The sequence below is a fragment of the Acanthochromis polyacanthus genome, chromosome 6 (genome assembly GCF_021347895.1).
Source record: "Acanthochromis polyacanthus isolate Apoly-LR-REF ecotype Palm Island chromosome 6, KAUST_Apoly_ChrSc, whole genome shotgun sequence".
Lineage (NCBI taxonomy): Eukaryota > Metazoa > Chordata > Actinopteri > Pomacentridae > Acanthochromis > Acanthochromis polyacanthus.
In genome coordinates, this window is record NC_067118.1 from 1,176,929 (window position 1) to 1,199,025 (window position 22,097).

The 22,097-nt window shown below is 44.2% G+C and overlaps 1 protein-coding gene and 1 long non-coding RNA gene across 16 annotated transcripts in view; both read left to right on the forward strand.

The window, feature by feature from the left end:
* Positions 1 to 16,557, forward strand: part of LOC110966545 (host cell factor 1-like) — a 28,132-nt gene extending 11,575 nt beyond the window's left edge. For 4 of the 15 annotated variants that reach the window (XM_051950033.1, XM_051950043.1, XM_051950046.1 and 1 more), the window contains 16 exons: positions 376 to 523; positions 601 to 731; positions 2,489 to 2,615; positions 2,712 to 2,836; positions 6,496 to 6,634; positions 6,758 to 6,849; positions 6,930 to 6,996; positions 7,065 to 7,192; positions 7,314 to 7,481; positions 8,578 to 8,764; positions 11,152 to 11,280; positions 11,718 to 11,920; positions 12,339 to 12,452; positions 12,533 to 12,718; positions 12,821 to 13,112; positions 16,202 to 16,557. In XM_051950033.1, coding sequence (XP_051805993.1) covers positions 376 to 523; positions 601 to 731; positions 2,489 to 2,615; positions 2,712 to 2,836; positions 6,496 to 6,634; positions 6,758 to 6,849; positions 6,930 to 6,996; positions 7,065 to 7,192; positions 7,314 to 7,481; positions 8,578 to 8,764; positions 11,152 to 11,280; positions 11,718 to 11,920; positions 12,339 to 12,452; positions 12,533 to 12,718; positions 12,821 to 13,112; positions 16,202 to 16,323 — 2,358 coding nt within the window. In that variant the 3' untranslated portion in view covers positions 16,324 to 16,557. Of the gene's footprint in view, positions 1 to 375; positions 524 to 600; positions 732 to 2,488; positions 2,616 to 2,711; positions 2,837 to 6,495; positions 6,635 to 6,757; positions 6,850 to 6,929; positions 6,997 to 7,064; positions 7,193 to 7,313; positions 7,482 to 8,577; positions 8,765 to 11,151; positions 11,281 to 11,717; positions 11,921 to 12,338; positions 12,453 to 12,532; positions 12,719 to 12,820; positions 13,113 to 15,767; positions 15,861 to 16,125 lie in introns of all 15 variants that reach the window. The other 11 variants (XM_051950040.1, XM_051950042.1, XM_051950041.1 and 8 more) reach the window with 11 other exon arrangements.
* Positions 13,119 to 15,552, forward strand: LOC127534561 (uncharacterized). Its single transcript, XR_007942735.1, has 2 exons — positions 13,119 to 14,598; positions 14,640 to 15,552. It is a non-coding gene; the product is annotated as an uncharacterized LOC127534561 (long non-coding RNA).
* Positions 16,558 to 22,097: the final 5,540 nt, after the last annotated feature.

The following is a 22,097-nucleotide window of genomic DNA, read 5'->3' on the forward strand; positions in this document are numbered from 1 at the left end:
AGGAGGAGAAACATCTGAGTTCTGGTCAAAACTGACTCTGGATCAGTTTAAATCCATCCAGGTGTCTCAGTCTGAACACTAAATCTGGTTTCTGTTGAGTTTCTCTATAACCAGCTGTGATCATCAGTATTATGGGATGTGTCCTCGTGTGAACAATTCAGAGTTCTAGAAACAATCTTTGGTTCCTGGATGTGTTTCTGGTTTAAAAGGTCATTGTGGGTGAAATTCAGTGTTGGTAGGAGGTTGGTCAGAACTGTTAGAGGAGATGGAAGGAGGAACCAGGATTCAGTCTGAAGTCAAATAGTTGTAGTCTGAAGGTAGAACTTTGCTTCGTTAGATACAGCAGCAGCTGATCTGTAAATCCTGTGTGTGCAGACAAAGGCCGCTCTGCCTCCAGGAACCATCTTGAAATTGGTGACGTCTGCAGATGGGAAGCCCACCACCATCCTGAGCACCGTGCAGGCTGGATCCAAACCCACCATCATCAAGACCATTCCAGTGTCAGCGCTGCAGGGGGCAGCAGGTACAGCATCGACACACCTGAACACACCTGAGCTGGGTTATGTTTAAAGGGACTGAATGAAGCTCCTCCCCCTACAGGTGGCAACAGTCCAATCACATTCCTCACCACCAAGATGGGGACGCCAGGAACAGCCGGAAAAATAATCACCGCCTTCCCCAAGATCTCTGCAGCCAGCCAGCAGGGGGTCACACAGGTAGCTAACACACAGGTAGCTAACACACAGGTAGCTAACACACAGGTAGCGAACACACAGGTAGCGAACACACAGGTAGCGAACACACAGGTAGCTAACACACAGGTAGCTAACACACAGGTAGCTAACACACAGGTAGCGAACACACAGGTAGCTAACACACAGGTAGCTAACACACAGGTAGCTAACACACAGGTAGCTAACACAGAGAGAGGTGGGTAGAGTAGCCAAAAATTGTACTCAAGTAAGAGTAACATTACTTCAAAATGTCACTCAAGTATAAGTAAAAAGTAGTCAAATTACTCAAGTAAGAGTAAAGTATTTGGTGAGAAGACTACTCGAGTACTGAAAGTACTGAGTAACTGTTTGATTGTAATGTCTGATTTGTTTTTTTAGAAATGATGAGATCAGACAGACAAAAATGTAAAATAATGTCAAAGTTCTGGTATTTCCAAATAATAAAACCAAAAAAAAAATAGCAAAAATAAACAACATCTTTACAAAATGACAAGTTAAGGCACAAGAAACACAAATTTCCAAATCTCAGTTTTTCACAACATAAAGCTTTGAAACAAATACCTGTAGTAAGGTCATGTTTGTATGTTTGAACAGTGAAAACTACTTCCAGTGACAACACATACTGTGTTTCACTTCCCTCCAAATGGCCCAGGCTCAGTAGAGAGAAAATAACCTTAGAACTATGGCTGGACCTGAATATCCTAACCCCCCCACCCACATGGACCTATCAAGCCTGACGTCACGCTTCACTTAGCCTGTGTTAGTAAACAGAAGACAAAAGCAGAAGACACACATATCTATGCTCATATCGGACTCCGATGCAAGTCAAACTTGTAGAAAACACCCCCGTTTTTTCATTCCCTGTCTGCAACGTGTGAAGAGTTTGTGCCGCTGATGTGACCACAGGATGACGTCTGGTGAAACGGAGTCACGTGATTCTTGTTGCTGCGTCTGATTGGTGAATCACGGTCATGTGGTAGATCTACTGGGGGCATCTCTCCAGCAAAATAAAGCAGATCTAATGTGGTAAATGAAAAGTAATGAGTGGAGTGTAGCCCGGTGTAACAGAGTCATAGCAGCGTTTCTTCTTCACAGATCTACTCAAGTAAAAAGTATGGCAGAGAGAAACTGCTCTCAGAAGTGTTTTTTTTTTAAGTTACGTAAATAAATGAGACGGAGTAAATGTAACTCGTTACTACCCACCTCTGCACACAGGTAGCTATCACACGGTGTGTGTGTGTGTGTGTGTGTGTGTGTGTGTGTGTGTGTGTGTGTGTGTGTGTGTGTGTGTGTGTGTGTGTGTGTGTGTGTGTGTGTGTGTGTGTGTGTGTGTGTGTGTGTGTGTGTGTGTGTGTGTGTGTGTGTGTGTGTGTGTGTGTGTGTGTGTGTGTGTGTGTGTGTGTGTGTGTGTGTGTGTGTGTGTGTGTGTGTGTGTGCTTGTGCTTGTGCTTGTTACATGGTGAGTACCATTTTCTGCATTTAACTATCAAAGTGAGGACATTTTGGCCGGTCCTCACTTTGAAACAGCCATGTTTGAGGGTGAAGACTTGTTTTTAGAGAACAGGTATGAATTGAGGTTTGGTTAGGGTAAGGATTAGGGTTAGGCAATCAGTTGTGATGGTTAAGGTTAGGGTAAGGCTCTAGGAAATGTATTACGCCTATGGATGTCCTCACTAAGATAGAAGTACAAACGTGTGTGTGTGTGTGTGTGTGTGTGTGTGTGTGTGTGTGTGTGTGTGTGTGTGTGTGTGTAGGTGGTGCTGAAAGGAGCTCCAGGTACAGCAGGTAGAATCCTCAGGACCATCCCAATGGGTGGAGTTAGGCTGGTCTCACCTGGAGCCATCGGCACCATCGCCACAGTGGTCGTCAAGGCAACTACAGGTGAGTGGAGGTGCTCCTGACTTCAGGTGGAACTCACAACCTCAGAAACACACATGGACAGGTGTGTCTGACAGGTGTGTGTCTCTTGTGTGTCAGCAGGTGTCTCCATGAGGACAGTAACAGGAAGTGTCTCCACGGTTGCTGGAGGTAACGCCTCCCTGGTGACGTCCATCACCAACTTAGCAACCATCGCCACGGCAACCGCAGCCACACTCCAACAGGTAGTTCACCTGAAAACGGCCTCAGAGTGATACTGCAGTACCCTTATGTGGTATTGCCAGTTATACTGCAGTATTCTGCCCTTACTTTGATACTGCAGTATTTCCCTGTAGTAATACTGTAGTATTTCCCTGTAGTAATACTGTAGTATTTCCCTGTAGTAATACTGTCGTATTTTCCTGTAGTAGTACTTTAATATTTTCCTGTAGTAATACTGTAATATTTCCTTGTAGTAGTACTGTAGTATTTCCCTGTAGTAATACTGTCGTATTTTCCTGTAGTAATACTGTAGTATTTCCCTGTAGTAATACTGTAGTATTTCCCTGTAGTAATACTGTAGTATTTCCCTGTAGTAGTACTTTAATATTTTCCTGTAGTAATACTGTAATATTTCCTTGTAGTAGTACTGTCGTATTTTCCTGTAGTAACACTGTAGTATTTCCCTGTAGTAATACTGTCGTATTTTCCTGTAGTAATACTGTAGTATTTCCCTGTAGTAGTACTGTAGTATTTCCCTGTAGTAATACTGTAGTATTTCCCTGTAGTAGTACTTTAATATTTTCCTGTAGTAATACTGTCGTATTTTCCTGTAGTAGTACTGTAGTATTTCCCTGTAGTAATACTGTAGTATTTCCCTGTAGTAGTACTGTAGTATTTCCCTGTAGTAATACTGTAGTATTTCCCTGTAGTAGTACTGTAGTATTTCCCTGTAGTAATACTGTAGTATTTCCTTGTAGTAGTACTGTCGTATTTTCCTGTAGTAATACTGTAGTGTTTCCCTGTAGTAATACTGTAGTATTTCCTTGTAGTAGTACTGTAGTATTTCCCTGTAGTAATACTGTAGTATTTCCCTGTAGTAGTACTGTAGTGTTTCCCTGTAGTAATACTGTAGTATTTCCTTGTAGTAGTACTGTAGTATTTCCCTGTAGTAATACTGTCGTATTTCCCTGTAGTAATACTGTAGTGTTTCCCTGTAGTAATACTGTAGTATTTCCTTGTAGTAGTACTGTAATATTTCCCTGTAGTAATACTGTAGTATTTCCCTGTAGTAGTACTGTAGTATTTCCCTGTAGTAATACTGTAGTATTTCCCTGTAGTAATACTGTAGTATTTCCTTGTAGTAGTACTGTAGTATTTCCCTGTAGTAATACTGTCGTATTTTCCTGTAGTAATACTGTAGTATTTCCCTGTAGTAATACTGTAGTGTTTCCCTGTAGTAATACTGTAGTATTTCCCTGTAGTAGTACTGTAGTATTTCCCTGTAGTAATACTGTAGTATTTCCCTGTAGTAGTACTGTAGTATTTCCCTGTAGTAATACTGTAGTATTTCCCTGTAGTAATACTGTAGTATTTCTCTGTAGTAATACTGTCGTATTTTCCTGTAGTAATACTGTAGTATTTCCCTGTAGTAATACTGTAGTATTTCCCTGTAGTAATACTGTAGTATTTCCCTGTAGTAATACTGTAGTATTTCCCTGTAGTAATACTGTAGTATTTCCCTGTAGTAACACTGTAGTATTTCCCTGTAGTAGTACTTTAATATTTTCCTGTAGTAATACTGTAGTATTTCCTTGTAGTAGTACTGTAGTATTTCCCTGTAGTAATACTGTAGTATTTCCCTGTAGTAATACTGTAGTATTTCCCTGTAGTAATACTGTAGTATTTCCCTGTAGTAATACTGTAGTGTTTCCCTGTAGTAGTACTTTAATATTTTCCTGTAGTAATACTGTAGTATTTTCCTGTAGTAATACTGTAGTATTTTCCTGTAGTAATATTGCAGTATTTTCCTGTAGTAATACTGTAGTATTTTCCTGTAGTAGTAGTGCAGTATTTTCCTGTAGTCGTACTGCAGTATTTTCCTGTAGTAATATTGCAGTATTTTCCTGTAGTAGTACTGCAGTATTTTCCTGTAGTCGTACTGCAGTATTTTCCTGTAGTAATACTGTAGTATTTTCCTGTAGTAGTACTGCAGTATTTTCCTGTAGTAATATTGCAGTATTTTCCTGTAGTAGTACTGTAGTATTTTCCTGTAGTCGTACTGCAGTATTTTCCTGTAGTAATACTGTAGTATTTTCCTGTAGTAGTACTGCAGTATTTTCCTGTAGTAATATTGCAGTATTTTCCTGTAGTAATATTGCAGTATTTTCCTGTAGTGTTATTGCAGTATTTTCCTTTAGTTATACTGTAATATTTTCATGTATTAGTACTGCAGTATTTCCCTGTAGTAATACTGTAGTGTTTCCCTGTAGTAATACTGTAGTATTTCCTTGTAGTAGTACTGTAATATTTCCCTGTAGTAATACTGTAGTATTTCCCTGTAGTAGTACTGTAGTATTTCCCTGTAGTAATACTGTAGTATTTCCTTGTAGTAGTACTGTAGTATTTCCCTGTAGTAATACTGTCGTATTTTCCTGTAGTAATACTGTAGTGTTTCCCTGTAGTAATACTGTAGTATTTCCCTGTAGTAGTACTGTAGTATTTCCCTGTAGTAATACTGTAGTATTTCCCTGTAGTAGTACTGTAGTATTTCCCTGTAGTAATACTGTAGTATTTCCCTGTAGTAATACTGTAGTATTTCTCTGTAGTAATACTGTCGTATTTTCCTGTAGTAATACTGTCGTATTTTCCTGTAGTAATACTGTAGTATTTCCCTGTAGTAATACTGTAGTATTTCCCTGTAGTAACACTGTAGTATTTCCCTGTAGTAGTACTTTAATATTTTCCTGTAGTAATACTGTAGTATTTCCTTGTAGTAGTACTGTAGTATTTCCCTGTAGTAATACTGTAGTATTTCCCTGTAGTAATACTGTAGTATTTCCCTGTAGTAATACTGTAGTATTTCCCTGTAGTAATACTGTAGTGTTTCCCTGTAGTAATACTGTAGTGTTTCCCTGTAGTAATACTGTAGTATTTTCCTGTAGTAATATTGCAGTATTTTCCTGTAGTAATACTGTAGTATTTTCCTGTAGTAATATTGCAGTATTTTCCTGTAGTAATATTGCAGTATTTTCCTGTAGTAGTACTGCAGTATTTTCCTGTAGTAATATTGCAGTATTTTCCTGTAGTAGTACTGCAGTATTTTCCTGTAGTAGTACTGTAGTATTTTCCTGTAGTAATACTGTAGTATTTTCCTGTAGTAATATTGCAGTATTTTCCTGTAGTAGTACTGCAGTATTTTCCTGTAGTCGTACTGCAGTATTTTCCTGTAGTCGTACTGCAGTATTTTCCTGTAGTAATATTGCAGTATTTTCCTGTAGTAGTACTGCAGTATTTTCCTGTAGTCGTACTGCAGTATTTTCCTGTAGTAATACTGTAGTATTTTCCTGTAGTAGTACTGCAGTATTTTCCTGTAGTAATATTGCAGTATTTTCCTGTAGTAGTACTGTAGTATTTTCCTGTAGTCGTACTGCAGTATTTTCCTGTAGTAATACTGTAGTATTTTCCTGTAGTAGTACTGCAGTATTTTCCTGTAGTAATATTGCAGTATTTTCCTGTAGTAATATTGCAGTATTTTCCTGTAGTGTTATTGCAGTATTTTCCTTTAGTTATACTGTAATATTTTCATGTATTAGTACTGCAGTATTTCCCTGTAGTAATACTGTAGTATTTTCTTGTATTAGTACTGCAGTATTTTCCTGTAGTAATACTGCGTTTGTCTCAGGTGACTCTGGCCACGCCCCCCAGCGGCGCAGAGCCTCTGGTCCAGGATCTTCCCGCCTCCATCATGGCGTCTCCGACCTCAGAAGAGCCCATCAGTACTGCAAGTACTACTGCAGAGGGAGACTCAGGAGACACTGCAGGTACAGGAACAAGTACTACTACTGGAAACTCAGAGAAACACAGTATTGCTATAGTACTGATATAGGTTAATACTGCAGAGGTAAGACTGAGGTGGGTTAATGATGTCACTGATGATGTCACAGTGATGCTGGTCTGCTCCAACCCGCCCTGTGAGACACACGAGACTGAAACCACCAACACTGCCACCACTGCTGGGGCAGGAGGGGTCCGACAGGTGAGAGCACACCTGGCCAGAACAGGTTAGTGGTGAACACTGATTGGTTGGAGGTGTGCTGATGTGTGTTTGTGTTCCAGATGTGTTTTAACCCACCGTGTGAGACACATGAGACGGGAACCACCAACACCGCCACCACCGCCACAGGTAACCTGGACTCACCTGGACAGTGTGTCATGTGACCAGAATCTAACAGCTGCTCTTTGTGTGTGCAGCTCAGCGGGGCGGAGACAGTCTGCAGGGAGAATCCGCCTCTGACTCCTCCCTCTCCTCAACAGCCAATCAGAACAGAGCTGTCACCACTGTTACACAAGCCACGCCCACACCTGGACCATCCATCCCTGTCGGTGACACACACACACACACGTACATACGCACACACACACACGTATACATACGCACACACACACACGTATACATACGTGCACACACAGAAACGATGATAGTGGTGTCTGTCTCTGCAGGAGATCTCCTCGTTGTTCAGAGAGGAGGGGGTGGAGTCTCTGGAGGCCGTCACTATGGTGATGGGAGTAGGTGAAGGGGACGAGCCTGTGCAGACAGACAGCCAGTCAGAGCATGTGATGTCATCAGCTGCGTCAGTGTTACAGATTCACGTAGAGGGAAGCACACAGGTAACACACACACACACACACACACACACACACACACACACACACACACACACACACACAGGTAACACACACACACACAGAGGTAACACACACACACACACACACACACACACAGGTAACACACACACACACACACGCACACACACACACACACACAGGTAACACACACACACACACACACACACGCACACACACACACACACACACAGGTAACACACACACACACACACACACACACACACACACACACACACACACGCACACACACACACAGGTAACACACACACACACAGAGGTAACACACACACAGAGGTAACACACACACACACACACACAGGTAACACACACACACACAGAGGTAACACACACACAGAGGTAACACACACACACACACAGGTAACACACACACACACACACAGGTAACACACACACACAGGTAACACACACACACACACGCACACACACACACACACACACAGGTAACACACACACACACACACACACACACACACACACACACACACACACACACACACAGGTAACACACACACAGAGGTAACACACACACACACACACACACACACACACACAGAGGTAACACACACACACACACAGGTAACACACACACACACACACAGGTAACACACACACACACACACACACACAGGTAACACACACACACACACACACACAGGTAACACACACACACACACACACACACACAGGTAACACACAGGTAACACACACACACACACACACACACACACACACACACAGGTAACACACACACACACACACACACACACACACACACACAGGTAACACACACACACACAGGTAACACACACACACACACAGGTAACACACACACACACACACACACACACACACACACAGGTAACACACACACACACACACACACACACACACACAGGTAACACACACACACACACACACACACACACACAGGTAACACACACACACACACACACACACAGGTAACACACACACACACACACACACACACAGGTAACACACACACACACACACACACACAGGTGTAAGAGCAACTCAACTGACCAATCATGTCCCTCAGATGATGTCATCAGATGGCAGCCTACCTCAGGAGCTGATGTCATCAGAATTGGACGGTGGTGAGGTGGTCTCCAGGACGACAACGTTGATGGTGACATCAGGACTGACCACAGATCAGCTGATTGTCACTACGGCAACAGAGGAGTCTACTCACCAGGCAACGATACAGGCAATACTACAGGCAACAGGTCATAGAGTACCACATACCACATACACACATAGTAACACATACTACCGCATACTACTACGCACTACCACGCGATGTTGCAATCGTGCGAAATCAACCAATCTCCGCGAATTTTGCGCGGCCTTGCAATTTTGTCCAATCACCGCAACTTTCCCGCAATTTTGGCCCGCCTCCCGTGAGTTCCACCAATCATAGCAGCTCCCAGCGCAAACGTAATGCACGTACGTCACCGAATTCACTTCCTGTTTATGGTTTGAAGATGCAGACATGTGCGATACCATAGACATTTATAAAGAGTAGACGACGCATCGAGCGCTACTGCCTATTGGGGCTGACCAGCGGTGGGGCCGCCATCTTGGTCCGGTCAGCCGCTCCACTCAGCGCTGTTTGACAGCGCATTTAATCCATCTGAACTCTGAATATTAAACTGATAATGAGAAGCAGATAATGGCAGTAAAGTCAATTATTTTAATAATTTGAAGAGACAATATATGATTACGCTATATATACATATAGAAACAAAATACTGACTAATGAACACACATTTATATATATATGTCAGGGTAGAGACTGGTAGAGACATCATTGTTTGAGCCGTAGATATTGGCAATTGTTATTGGATTATTGTTAATTGATATATTAGTGATTATAAAGCATCCTTCGGAGTCTGTAATGGTTGTGTTGTGGACAAATGTGATTTTTTTATTGATCAAAATACATACTCCTCTTTGTTTTGAGTTATAAGGGGCTGAGAATTTATGAGGGAACTGTGCTGATTTTAACTTATCATGGTCTGAATCTGAGAGGTGTGTTTCCTGTAGTAAGCAAATATCTGCTTTTAGGTCATCGAGGTGATTAAATATTTTAGTTCTGTTTGTCTGGGAGCCAATACCTCTGATGTTCCACGTTAGAAATGATACTGATGTCATACTGAGCCATTTAGAGAGTGTGTGTGTGTGTGTGTGTGTGTGTGTGTGTGTGTGTGTGTGTGTGTGTGTGTGTGTGTGTGTGTGTGTGTGTGTACACCGACTGTCTGGACTGTTGCATGATGTGCACAGCAGGACCTGAGCAGATAACACAAGCAACAAAACACAAGGGGGGGGGCACACACAAACAACAGCAAAACAAGTAACAACAATGAAAGCAACAACATACAATTATATCTATATACACCACAAGAGAGATGGAGGGGGGGGCCTTATGTGTGCAATGTGAAAAGAAGTGTGTCCGTGTGTGAGTGGAGGGGGGGTTTAGAAAAGCCAGGGGGTGATGTCCTTATCCTTAAACACCTGACCATCGATGTACAGTTTATCCACTGAGAGGGCTGCTCTCTTACCTTCGCTGTTTTTCTGTCTGCCAATGGAGAGCAGGATTTTCTGTCTGTGGACGATCTCTGGGGGGTACTGGTCATTCAGCCCGTAGTCCGTCCCTCTGACGCTGCACCAGTTCCTTTTGCTTGAAATGTTCAAATTTGGTGCCGATGGGTCGGGTGGAGTGGGCTTCTGTCTGATGCGGTGAACTCGATGGAAGGTGATGTTGATGGAGTTTGAGCTGTCTGACCGTGAAGTCTTTGATTAATATTTCGGGTGCATCTGTGGGTGACTCTGGATTCCGGAAAAGACCAGTTTGTCTCTCATGCTGTGAGACTGTAGGTTCAGGATGTTTTCCTTCATGAGCTTATTTTCAGCCGTTACCGTTGCGAGTTCTGATTTTACTCCACCATGGTGGAGTCAGAGTTCTGCAGAGCCTCATTTTCCTGGGTGATTTTTTAGATTTGGCTCTGAGTGAATTCCAAGCTGTGGTGGAGCTGCTGGAATTCCCGGTGGAGAACCTCGATTAGGGCGACTCTGGCGTCCAGGGTGGTGACTTTCTGATCAGTCGAGAAAAGAATCTCACTTACATCAGAACAGCAATGAGTTTGTGGTGTTGTGACTGGAGATGAATCGGTTGATGGAGCGGATGAGTCCTGGGAGCGCGTTTTTTTATTTTTAGGAGCGACCCATGGTGCAGAATCTGTTGTACTGGTCCTGTATGAAGTCCTCCAGTTGGTCCAGGTTAGACATATGTTTCCGCGTGTCCGTAGAGGAGAGAATAAGCAGTAGTGGAGCGAATTGTACTGAAAGGAAAGATTAAGAGAGAGTAGAGGGGGTGACTATGTTTGCGTCCGGTCCAGCAGCAGGCTGCCATGTTGGATCACGCTCGGTCTCGCGGGAGTTCGGTCACAGCGGCATTCGAGCCTGCTTCCAGCGGCAACTCCTTCTTGATCATACAACTAAATACTACCACATCTTACCACATCCTACTACATACGACTGCATAGTAACACTTAATACCACATATTACTACATACTAGCAGTATTTTCTGTTCTCTCTTGTTTCCGCCTCCAGGTGGCACTGAGGTTTGTTCGGAGCCATCCATCCCTCTGGTTCTGACCCAGCAGGAACTGGCAGCTCTGGTCCAACAGCAGCAGGACCTCCACCAGCCAGAACCAGTACCACGGCACACTGTCCCCACAGGTAGAACCAGAACCAGTTTTATTAAAGAACGTGTCCGACAGCAGAACAAGAACATTTCTGGTTCTTTAGTCTGTTCTGTCATTCAGATTGAGTTCAGTGTTCCGTTAATGTTCTGCTATTGTTCTGGTATTGTTCTATTAATGTTTTGGTACTGTTCCTGCATTTGGACATAAACCATCAGTGCTGGTGGAACCCCAGTAGAACCTGCTGTATGGAACATAATAAACTAACCTTGAAAGTTCTGCTGCTTGGTTAATGTGACGGTTCTGTTGGACTCAGTCCAACCCAGTAACCAAACATTCAGACTGAACTTATTTTATCAGAACTCACCTGTCAGGTAGACATCTTCACCTGAGGAGCAGGTAAACTTGTGACATCAGCAGAACGTCGTAACTATTGTCCTTGTCAATTAAGTTTTTTTCTCCTGTGTTTCCCAGAAGGCCTTGCTCCAGCTGACAGCCTCAATGACCCGGCAGCAGAGAGTCACGGACACGAGATGACGTCGTCAGCCGTAACCTGCGCTGTCACCCGATTGGCCAGCACTTTTGGCCCCGCCCCAACTCTAATGGCTGGTCAGGTCAAGATTCAAACTGCATCAGCGCTGACACACGTGACCAATGGCATCACAGCAACGGCAGCGGTGAGAGACGCTAACAACATAGCTACACCAGGCTAGCATCATGCTAACAACATATCCACACAGGATTAGTGTCATGCTAACAGCATAGCTACACCAGGCTAGCATCATGCTAACAACATATCCACACAGGATTAGTGTCATGCTAACAGCATAGCCACACCAGGCTAGCATCATGCTAACAACATGTCCACACAGGATTAGTGTCATGCTAAGAACATAGCCACACTGGGTTAGCATCATGGTAACAACACAAATGTGCTGATATATTAACACTAACACGCCTAACAGGTACACACAGAAAACATGCTAAAATATAGCCAGATTAGCATCTTGCAAACAATAGACAAACAACAGATGCTGAGGAAATTCTTACAACACTCTTAACAAGATGCTAACAAGATGCTAACTGTGCGTTTAGAAGCAGGTGAAGCCAGCAGTGAAAGACTCTCAGTGGTTCGACGTCGGCATTGTCAAAGTTACCAACATGGTGGTCACTCATTACTACGCCCCCGACAGCGACGACACGGCTGCTGTAAGAACGCCACGTGTAAATAAAGTTTCAGTCCTGATACTGATGGTGCCGGTGATATTGGTGATGTGGTTTACCTGCAGGACGACTCAGGTGTGCTGCCAGACTACAGCCAGATGAGGAGGGTGGAGCTCCAACCAGGCACTGCCTACAAGTTCCGGGTCGCCGGCATCAACATCTGCGGCCGCGGCGCCTTCTCCAAGGTGTCGACGTTTAAGACGTGCCTTCCCGGTTTCCCCGGAGCGCCGTGCGCCATCAAGATCAGTAAGGTGAGACGCTCTGGACCAATCAGCCGGCAGGGTGTTGTTCAGCAGGGTTAACACGGTTACTAGTCTCTGGTCCTGGTTCTGAGCCAGTTTGTGGTTTTGCAGAACCTGGACGGCGCCCAGCTCACCTGGGAGCCTCCCACTGTCACGACTGGGCAGATCACAGAGTACTCGGTGTACCTGGCCATCCGGTCCAACCAGACCTCCTCCGGTTCTGGTTCGGCCCAGCTGGCCTTCATGAGGGTCTACTGTGGTCCGACCCCATCCTGCTGGGTCCAGACCTCCAGCCTCGCCAACGCCCACATCGACCACACCACCAAACCCGCCGTCATCTTCCGCATCGCCGCCCGCAACCAGAAGGGCTACGGACCGGCCACGCAGGTCCGCTGGCTGCAGGGTAAGAACCAGCAGAACCCACAGAGACCCGTTAGAACCAGCAGAACCCACAGAGACCCGTTAGAACCAGCAGAACCCACAGAGACCCGTTAGAACCAGCAGAACCCACAGAGACCCGTTAGAACCCGCAGAGACCCGTTAGAACCCGCAGAGACCCGTTAGAACCAGCAGAACCCACAGAGACCCGTTAGAACCAGCAGAGACCCGTTAGAACCCACAGAGACCCGTTAGAATCCAGCAGAACCAGCAGAGACCCGTTAGAACCAGCAGAACCCACAGAGACCCGTTAGAACCCGCAGAGACCCGTTAGAACCCACAGAGACCCGTTAGAACCCACAGAGACCCGTTAGAACCCACAGAGACCCGTTAGAACCCACAGAGACCCGTTAGAATCCAGCAGAACCAGCAGAGACCCGTTAGAACCAGCAGAACCCACAGAGACCCGTTAGAACCAGCAGAACCCACAGAGACCCGTTAGAACCAGCAGAACCCACAGAGACTCGTTAGAACCAGCAGAGACCCGTTAGAATCCAGCAGAACCCACAGAGACCCGTTAGAACCAGCAGAACCCACAGAGACCCGTTAGAACCAGCAGAGACCCGTTAGAACCAGCAGAGACCCGTTAGAACCAGCAGAACCCACAGAGACCCGTTAGAACCATCAGAGACCCGTTAGAACCATCAGAGACCCGTTAGAATCCAGCAGAACCCACAGAGACCCGTTAGAACCATCAGAGACCCGTTAGAATCCAGCAGAACCCACAGAGACCCGTTAGAACCAGCAGAACCCACAGAGACCCGTTAGAACCATCAGAGACCCGTTAGAATCCAGCAGAACCCGCAGAGACCCGTTAGAATCCAGCAGAACCCACAGAGACCCGTTAGAACCAGCAGAGACCCGTTAGAACCAGCAGAGACCCGTTAGAACCATCAGAGACCCGTTAGAATCCAGCAGAACCCACAGAGACCCGTTAGAACCAGCAGAACCCACAGAGACCCGTTAGAACCATCAGAGACCCGTTAGAATCCAGCAGAACCAGCAGAGACCCGTTAGAATCCAGCAGAACCCACAGAGACCCGTTAGAACCAGCAGAGACCCGTTAGAACCAGCAGAGACCCGTTAGAATCCAGCAGAACCCACAGAGACCCGTTAGAACCATCAGAGACCCGTTAGAATCCAGCAGAACCCACAGAGACCCGTTAGAACCAGCAGAACCCACAGAGACCCGTTAGAACCATCAGAGACCCGTTAGAATCCAGCAGAACCCGCAGAGACCCGTTAGAATCCAGCAGAACCAGCAGAGACCCGTTAGAACCATCAGAGACCCGTTAGAATCCAGCAGAACCCACAGAGACCCGTTAGAACCAGCAGAGACCCGTTAGAACCAGCAGAGACCCGTTAGAACCAGCAGAGACCCGTTAGAACCATCAGAGACCCGTTAGAATCCAGCAGAACCCACAGAGACCCGTTAGAACCAGCAGAGACCCGTTAGAACCAGCAGAGACCCGTTAGAATCCAGCAGAACCAGCAGAGACCCGTTAGAACCAGCAGAACCCACAGAGACCCGTTAGAACCAGCAGAACCAGCAGAGACCCGTTAGAACCAGCAGAGACCCGTTAGAACCAGCAGAACCCACAGAGACCCGTTAGAACCAGCAGAGACCCGTTAGAACCAGCAGAGACCCGTTAGAACCAGCAGAGACCCGTTAGAACCAGCAGAACCCACAGAGACTCGTTAGAACCAGCAGAACCAGCAGAGACCCGTTAGAACCAGCAGAGACCCGTTAGAACCAGCAGAGACCCGTTAGAATCCAGCAGAACCCACAGAGACTCGTTAGAACCAGCAGAGACCCGTTAGAATCCAGCAGAACCAGCAGAGACCCGTTAGAACCAGCAGAACCAGCAGAGACCCGTTAGAACCATCAGAGACCCGTTAGAATCCAGCAGAACCCACAGAGACCCGTTAGAACCAGCAGAACCCACAGAGACCCGTTAGAACCATCAGAGACCCGTTAGAACCAGCAGAGACCCGTTAGAACCATCAGAACCCACAGAGACCCGTTAGAACCCAACAGAACCCACAGAGACCCGTTAGAACCAGCAGAACCCACAGAGACCCGTTAGAACCAGCAGAACCCACAGAGACCCGTTAGAACCCAACAGAACCCACAGAGACCCGTTAGAACCCAACAGAACCCACAGAGACCCGTTAGAACCAGCAGAACCCACAGAGACCCGTTAGAACCAGCAGAACCCACAGAGACCCGTTAGAACCCAACAGAACCCACAGAGACCCGTTAGAACCATCAGAGACCCGTTAGAACCAGCAGAACCCGCAGAGACCCGTTAGAACCAGCAGAACCCACAGAGACCCGTTAGAACCCAACAGAACCCACAGAGACCCGTTAGAACCATCAGAGACCCGTTAGAACCAGCAGAACCCACAGAGACCCGTTAGAACCAGCAGAACCCACAGAGACCCGTTAGAACCATCAGAGACCCGTTAGAACCAGCAGAACCCACAGACACCCGTTAGAACCAGCAGACCCCACAGAGACCCGTTAGAACCCATCAGAACCAGCAGAGACCCGTTAGAACCAGAATTCTGTTAGAACCTGACACGTTTGAGGACCTTCATAATGTTTGTCTGTCTGCAGAATCCAGCAAAGACATCAAACCTGCTGTGAGGAGAACCGGAACTCCTGATCAGTAAGAAACCCTCATCAACTACTACAGGTGTAGTACTACAGGTGTAGTACTACTACAGGTGTAGTACTACTACAGGTGTACTACTACAGGTGTAGTACTACTACAGGTGTACTACTACAGGTGTAGTACTACAGGTGTAGTACTACTACAGGTGTAGTACTACAGGTGCAGTACTACAGGTGTAGTACTACAGGTGTAGTACTACTACAGGTGTAGTACTACTACAGGTGTAGTACTACTACAGGTGTACTACTACAGGTGTAGTACTACTACAGGTGTACTACTACAGGTGTAGTACTACTACAGGTGCAGTACTACAGGTGTAGTACTACAGGTGTATTGTGTCTGATTCGATCCTATCTGTATTTTTTGTCATCTGCAGTAAACCTATTGGACCAAAGAAGTTCAGAACCGACCAATAGGAGGACTGTGATTGCTTCCTGTCGTCTTAAGCTCCACCTTGCACCTGGTTCCCATGACGACGAGAAGGAGGCAGAGTTTTGAGTTATGTCAAGGACTTGTAGGATATTTGTACATTATTGACCAATCAAAATTCTTCTGTGTTGTCATGGAGATGGTGTGTGGGCGGAGTCAGTTTAAGTCGAATGTAGATGTAGCTGAGGTCACGAGTGGGAGAGGCCTCTGTGGAGGGGCGGGGCTAACCTGTTTTTTATAAAGTTCTTCTTCAGTGGTTTCTGTTTGTGAATATTTTCTGCAACAATAAAGACTTTTAGAGCATTTCCTCTCAGTGATTCCAGTTCCTGGTTCCAGTTCAACCAGTTTAACTCCAGTATGTCGCCGGTAATCAATAAACAAACTGATCAGAATGATGGGAAGTGAAATCTTCATACTTGAGTTTTCATTTGACCACAGAAGAACCAAACCTGGGTTCTACCGAGGTTCTGATCAGTTCTGAACCCAACAAAAAGCTCAGAGAACCCGGATCAATATCGGCTGATTCCAATCAATAATAATAATATTGATTAGAATCAGCTCCAGAGCTGCAGGTTCTCATGTTTGTTCTGCTTTTTATATTGGCGTGGGCACGTCCGTCCGTCTGTCCGTCCGTCCGAACGTCCGCATTTCGTTTCCGGATCATATCTCAGAAACGACTTGAGGGATTTCATTCATATTGCACCCATCTCTATAAAGTACAGATGTGCCTTTTGGGGTGCATGACCTTGACCTGATTTTCAAGGTCATTGTGAGGCACTTAAAATATATTTGATTCTGTTTCTGGAGCATATGTCAGAAACTACCTGAAGGATTTCATGCATATTGCACCAACACCACCTGTGCATAATGTAGATGTGCCTTTTTGGGTGTATGACCTTCACCTCATTGTTTTTATTGCAGTGAAGATGTATCATTTTGTAGGTGTATCGTCCAGTATATATTATTATTTCTTGCACTTAGAGGCGCTATATATAAGGCGGGGGGTGTTTTAAGCGGAGCGTGTTTATGTAAATGTTTTGGTCTTCATGGATGCTGTGCTGTGGATCAGAACCAGCGCCTCACAGGGAGGAGATCCCTGGTTCTGGTCTTTCTGCTGGGTTCTCCAGGTTCTCCAGGTTCCTCCCACAGTCCAATTCAGTGATTCTAAACTGTCAGTGTGATAGGCTGTTACCTGTCCAGGTGTACCAGTAATAGGCTCCGCCCCCTAATGAGGATTAAGGTGTCTGCAAAATGGTTGGATGGATTCATTTTAGTTGCATTTTTTCCCGAGGTTTGATCATTTAAAAATTATCTTCTTGAAGTAAATATTTTTAAATAGTTATTTAAATCAAATATTTTAGCGTTTCTGACGTTTGCGGATCAAACTTCATGAATTCGGTTTATTTTCTGTTTAAAGTTTGATCTGAACTAAATCTAAACCTCAGATTTATTTATATAAGAAAACAATAAAATGATGAAAAATCCGCGACAACCGGAAGAGAAGCTGAAAATAAAGCTACGTCATCCAGGTCAGTCCGGATCGATCATCGCGTCATTGATTACTGATTTTCTTTTTTTCATGTGAAAACCTTACAAACACCCTCCGCTGAGTTGCCGTGAGCGCGCATGGGCGAGGACGTGGGCGTGCCCGCGGCTGGTGGCGTGAGCGCGTCTCGTGCTGCTGCCAGCCTCAGAGAGCGCGAGCCCCTGTTGTATCGATGAGGAGGATGAAGAGCGACGATCTGATCAGACCGTCGATCAGCCTGATCGATCCGAGCTGCAGCTGATCATCGATTATCGATCCGCTCATGTGAGGCAGTGCGCGCCGCAGCCGGAGACAATCAGCCGGTTCTGGAGTCTGGACCGGGTCACGTGACGGAGCCGCAGGTGGATCCAGCAGCTGATCAGGTAGGAACCAGAACCTGAACAGAACCTGAGCTGCTCTCACTGAAGCTTCTTGTTGTTGTTGTGGCTGCGCGGCCCCGCTCCACGTGCTGCTGCGCGTGCGTGTGTGCGTTTAACGTCCTCATGAATGATGGGCGGTTCTGATCAATGACTGATTATTGATCATGTCTAATCAGTGACATCTGATCGATTATCTTCTGCTTCAGCTTCAACTTTATTGATGGACTACATTTAAAAGAACTGGTTTCCATGGTTACAAGTGATGGTCAATGAAGCTGATTGGTTTTCAGTTTAACACCAGATTCAGGATGAATCTGACCAATCAGGAAGCAGGCAGGAGTCATGTGACCAAAGAGTGGGTTAGTGTGTTTAAGTTTCATTTAAAGCTTCTTGAGTCTTTAAATGTCTCAACAGTGGTTCTATCAGAACCTCAGAGTGGAACCTCAGAGTAGAACGGTTCCCCAGAAGGTTCTACTGTCCTTTCAGACACATTTTACTGATGTTCTGTAAAATCAGAATCAGATTTCATTGACGACTGATTTCAATAGCTTTAAAAATCATTAAAGAACTGGATCAGAACCTGTTGGGTCTCTGCAGGACTCCTGGTCCTGGTCCTGGTCCTGGTTCTGTGTTGAGGCTGTTCTGGATATTTGTGCTGTGAGGATGAGGAGGATTAACGGATGAAGGATTTAATATAAATCTGATCAGGATGTTTCTGTTTGAGGACCTTCATGGAAAACATGCCCTCATCCAATCAGACGTCAGGATTCATGAGTGACTGACTGAGCAGCCAATCAACAGCTCACACTGATCAAGTGATTGATCTGTGATTGCACTGATCAATCACAGATCAATCACTTCTGTGATATTATCAGTCAGTTTCCATTCTCTTTGGATTTGTTTTATAGAAACTAATCAATCGGTGGATATTCTGATAATCGATCAATTCGGGTCTCGCTCACAGTTTTCCCCCAGAAACAGGAGCAGGTACGAACTAAAGTCACTCTCATGTTTAAGGTTAAACCTGATTATTGATCAGAAATCAGTTTAATAAACTCAATAATCAACTTGTTCAAGATAAAGAATAACAAGTTCTAGATTAACTCTGATTAGTTCAAGATAAACAATATCTAGGTCTAGTTAAAGAATAACTAGTTCTACTTCAATTGCGACTAGTTCTAGATTAACAGTAACTAGTTTTAAACAACAGCTAGTTCTTGAAAAACAATAACTTGTGGTAGATAAACTGCAAGTAGTTCTAGATAAACAATAACTAGTTGTAGATGAACAATAACTAGTTGTAGATAAACAAGAAGTAGTTCCAGATAAACTGTAACTAGATCTAGATAAAAACAGCTCGTTCTTGATAAGCAATAACTCGTGGTAGATAAACTGCGAGTAGTTCTAGATAAACAATAACAAGCTCTAGATAAACAATAGCTAGTTCTAGATAAAAAATAATTAGTTCTATTTAAATAATAACTGGTTCTAGATGAGGGCTGCACAGTGTCGTAGTGGATAGCACTGTCGCCTTGCAGCAAGAAGATCCCCGGTTCAAATCCCAGCCTGGGATCTTTCTGCATGGAGTTTGCATGTTCTCCCTGTGCATGCGTGGGTTTTCTCCGGGTACTCCGGCTTCCTCCCACAGTCCAAAAACATGCTGAGGTTAATTGGTTACTCTAAATTGTCCGTAGGTGTGAATGTGAGTGTGATTGTGTGTCTGTATATGTAGCCCTGTGACAGACTGGTGACCTGTCCAGGGTGTCCCCTGCCTTCACCGAGTCAGCTGGGATAGACTCCAGCACCCCCCATGACCCTAGTGAGGATGGATGGATGGATGGATGGAAGGATGGATGGATGGATGGATGGTTCTAGATGAGCAATGACTAGTGGTAGATAAAGTGTAACTAGTTCTAGATTTAAAAAAAAACAGTAACTGGTTCTTGATAAACTGTAGCTTTGTAGCTAAATAAACTGTTTGCTGAGTCATGTTTGAAATCTGCTGCATCATGTCAGTGAGTCATGACTCCTCACATCTGGAGCTCCAGTTTGAATGAACCGATCTAAAGCAGCAGAATATGAATAAAATGTGCAGAAATATGAGCAGTAATCTCTGAACATTGTCAGTTCATTGAAGGAACTTTATATTAAAAGACAAAATACTGACAATATCAGACGAATATTAATAAAATGAAAACATAAAACATACATAAAAGAGAAAAGAAATGTTTCAAAAATGCAGAAAAACAGAAACATGGTGAAAATGTAACTACCAATAAAATGTGAAAATATAATAAATGAAATGTCCAAAAATGTTTCTGTTGAAATATTATCTGAAAAATTTGAAAGAAATCCAAACCTTAAATTCAATATTAATATTTATTACATTTCTCAGATCTCATTAAATTCATGAATCGAATGTTTTTAATTTTATTTAATGATTAATAGAAATAAAGTATTCAAAGATATGATTGAAATTTAAAATGGAAAGGGATATTTATTCACAGAGAAACTTTTAAAATGATTTCACATAAAAATATTTTAAAATACAAAATTAAAGATTATAGATTGAATACTTCTGTAAATTTTATAAATAAATTTACAATTTTAAACTAAATTTGGTCTAATAAATAGAAAATCTGATATCCTATATTCCACTGAATTCACTGCTTTCATCATTTCAGTGTCATATTAATCATCATTTAGCTTTACTATAATTTAGTATTTTCACATATTAAACTTAGATGAAAAAGGATTTAGTAAAACTCCAGGTCTTTTAGAGCGTACCTTGGTTACCTGTCCAGACTCACCTGGTGGACAGGTACACACTGCTGCTGTTCTTCAGGTGGAACCTTCTGAAGGTTCTTTGTTCTTTCTGCTGAACACAGTACCTTCAGAACCAGCTGCTGGAGACACAACAACACACACATGAACACAACACACACACATGAACACAACACACACACACACATGAACACTCTCTCTCTCTCTCTCAGGATGAATGTAGGTCATCTTCCCTCTGATTCTCTGCTCAGCAACAATACAGAAAATCCCAACTCTCAATTCTCTCACCGGATTGGCTGAGAGCTCCAGCCAAGCAGCCAATAACCTTTCCACCCCCGGGCACACTCTGTGTGTGTGTGTGTGTGTGTGTGTGTGTGTGTGTGTGTGTGTGTGTGTGTGTGTGTGTGTGTGTGTGTGTGTGTGTGTGTGTGTGTGTGTGTGTATTTTCGTCCAGACTGGATCTCTGAGATCTGGTTCTGGTTCTGGAGAACAGTGTATTTTATGTCCAGGCTGACACACACTGAGACTGGTTCAGGTGACATCATGGTGACATCACAAACATGGCAGCTTAGTGGATGGAGTCACAGACAAACATCACATCAGAATAAAACTTAGAACTCCCAGAAGCCCCCTCTGTGAGAGTCATCCAATCAGATAGCTGCAGCAGAGTCAGAGTCTGGATCAGGTTCACTATGATGATTTGAGGCTGTAATATTCAGAATGAAGAACATCCAGATGTTCAGGAGTTTATTAAACATCTGCAAGATCAGGAACCAATCAGACTGTATTATTATTACAGTCTGTATAGTGTCATAATCACCACTGCTAATGTAACGTAGCATGCTAACATGTTGTAGCATGCTAATATATTTTAGGGTATTAATATAATGTAACATGCTAACATTTTAGCATGCTAACATGTTGTAGCATGCTAGCATGTTGTAGCAGGCTAAAATATTGTAGCATGCTAACACGTTGTTGCATGCTAAAACATGTTGGCACGTTACATTAGATTGAAGACCCACTGAGGAAGATTTTAGCGGAAATGTAGCGTTGCCAAAGCAACGCTACATTTCCCGTGAGCCTCGGCGCGCACTGTCGTGAACCGTCGTGAACAATACGATGTAGCCAATACCCACACAGTGTTTTTGCCA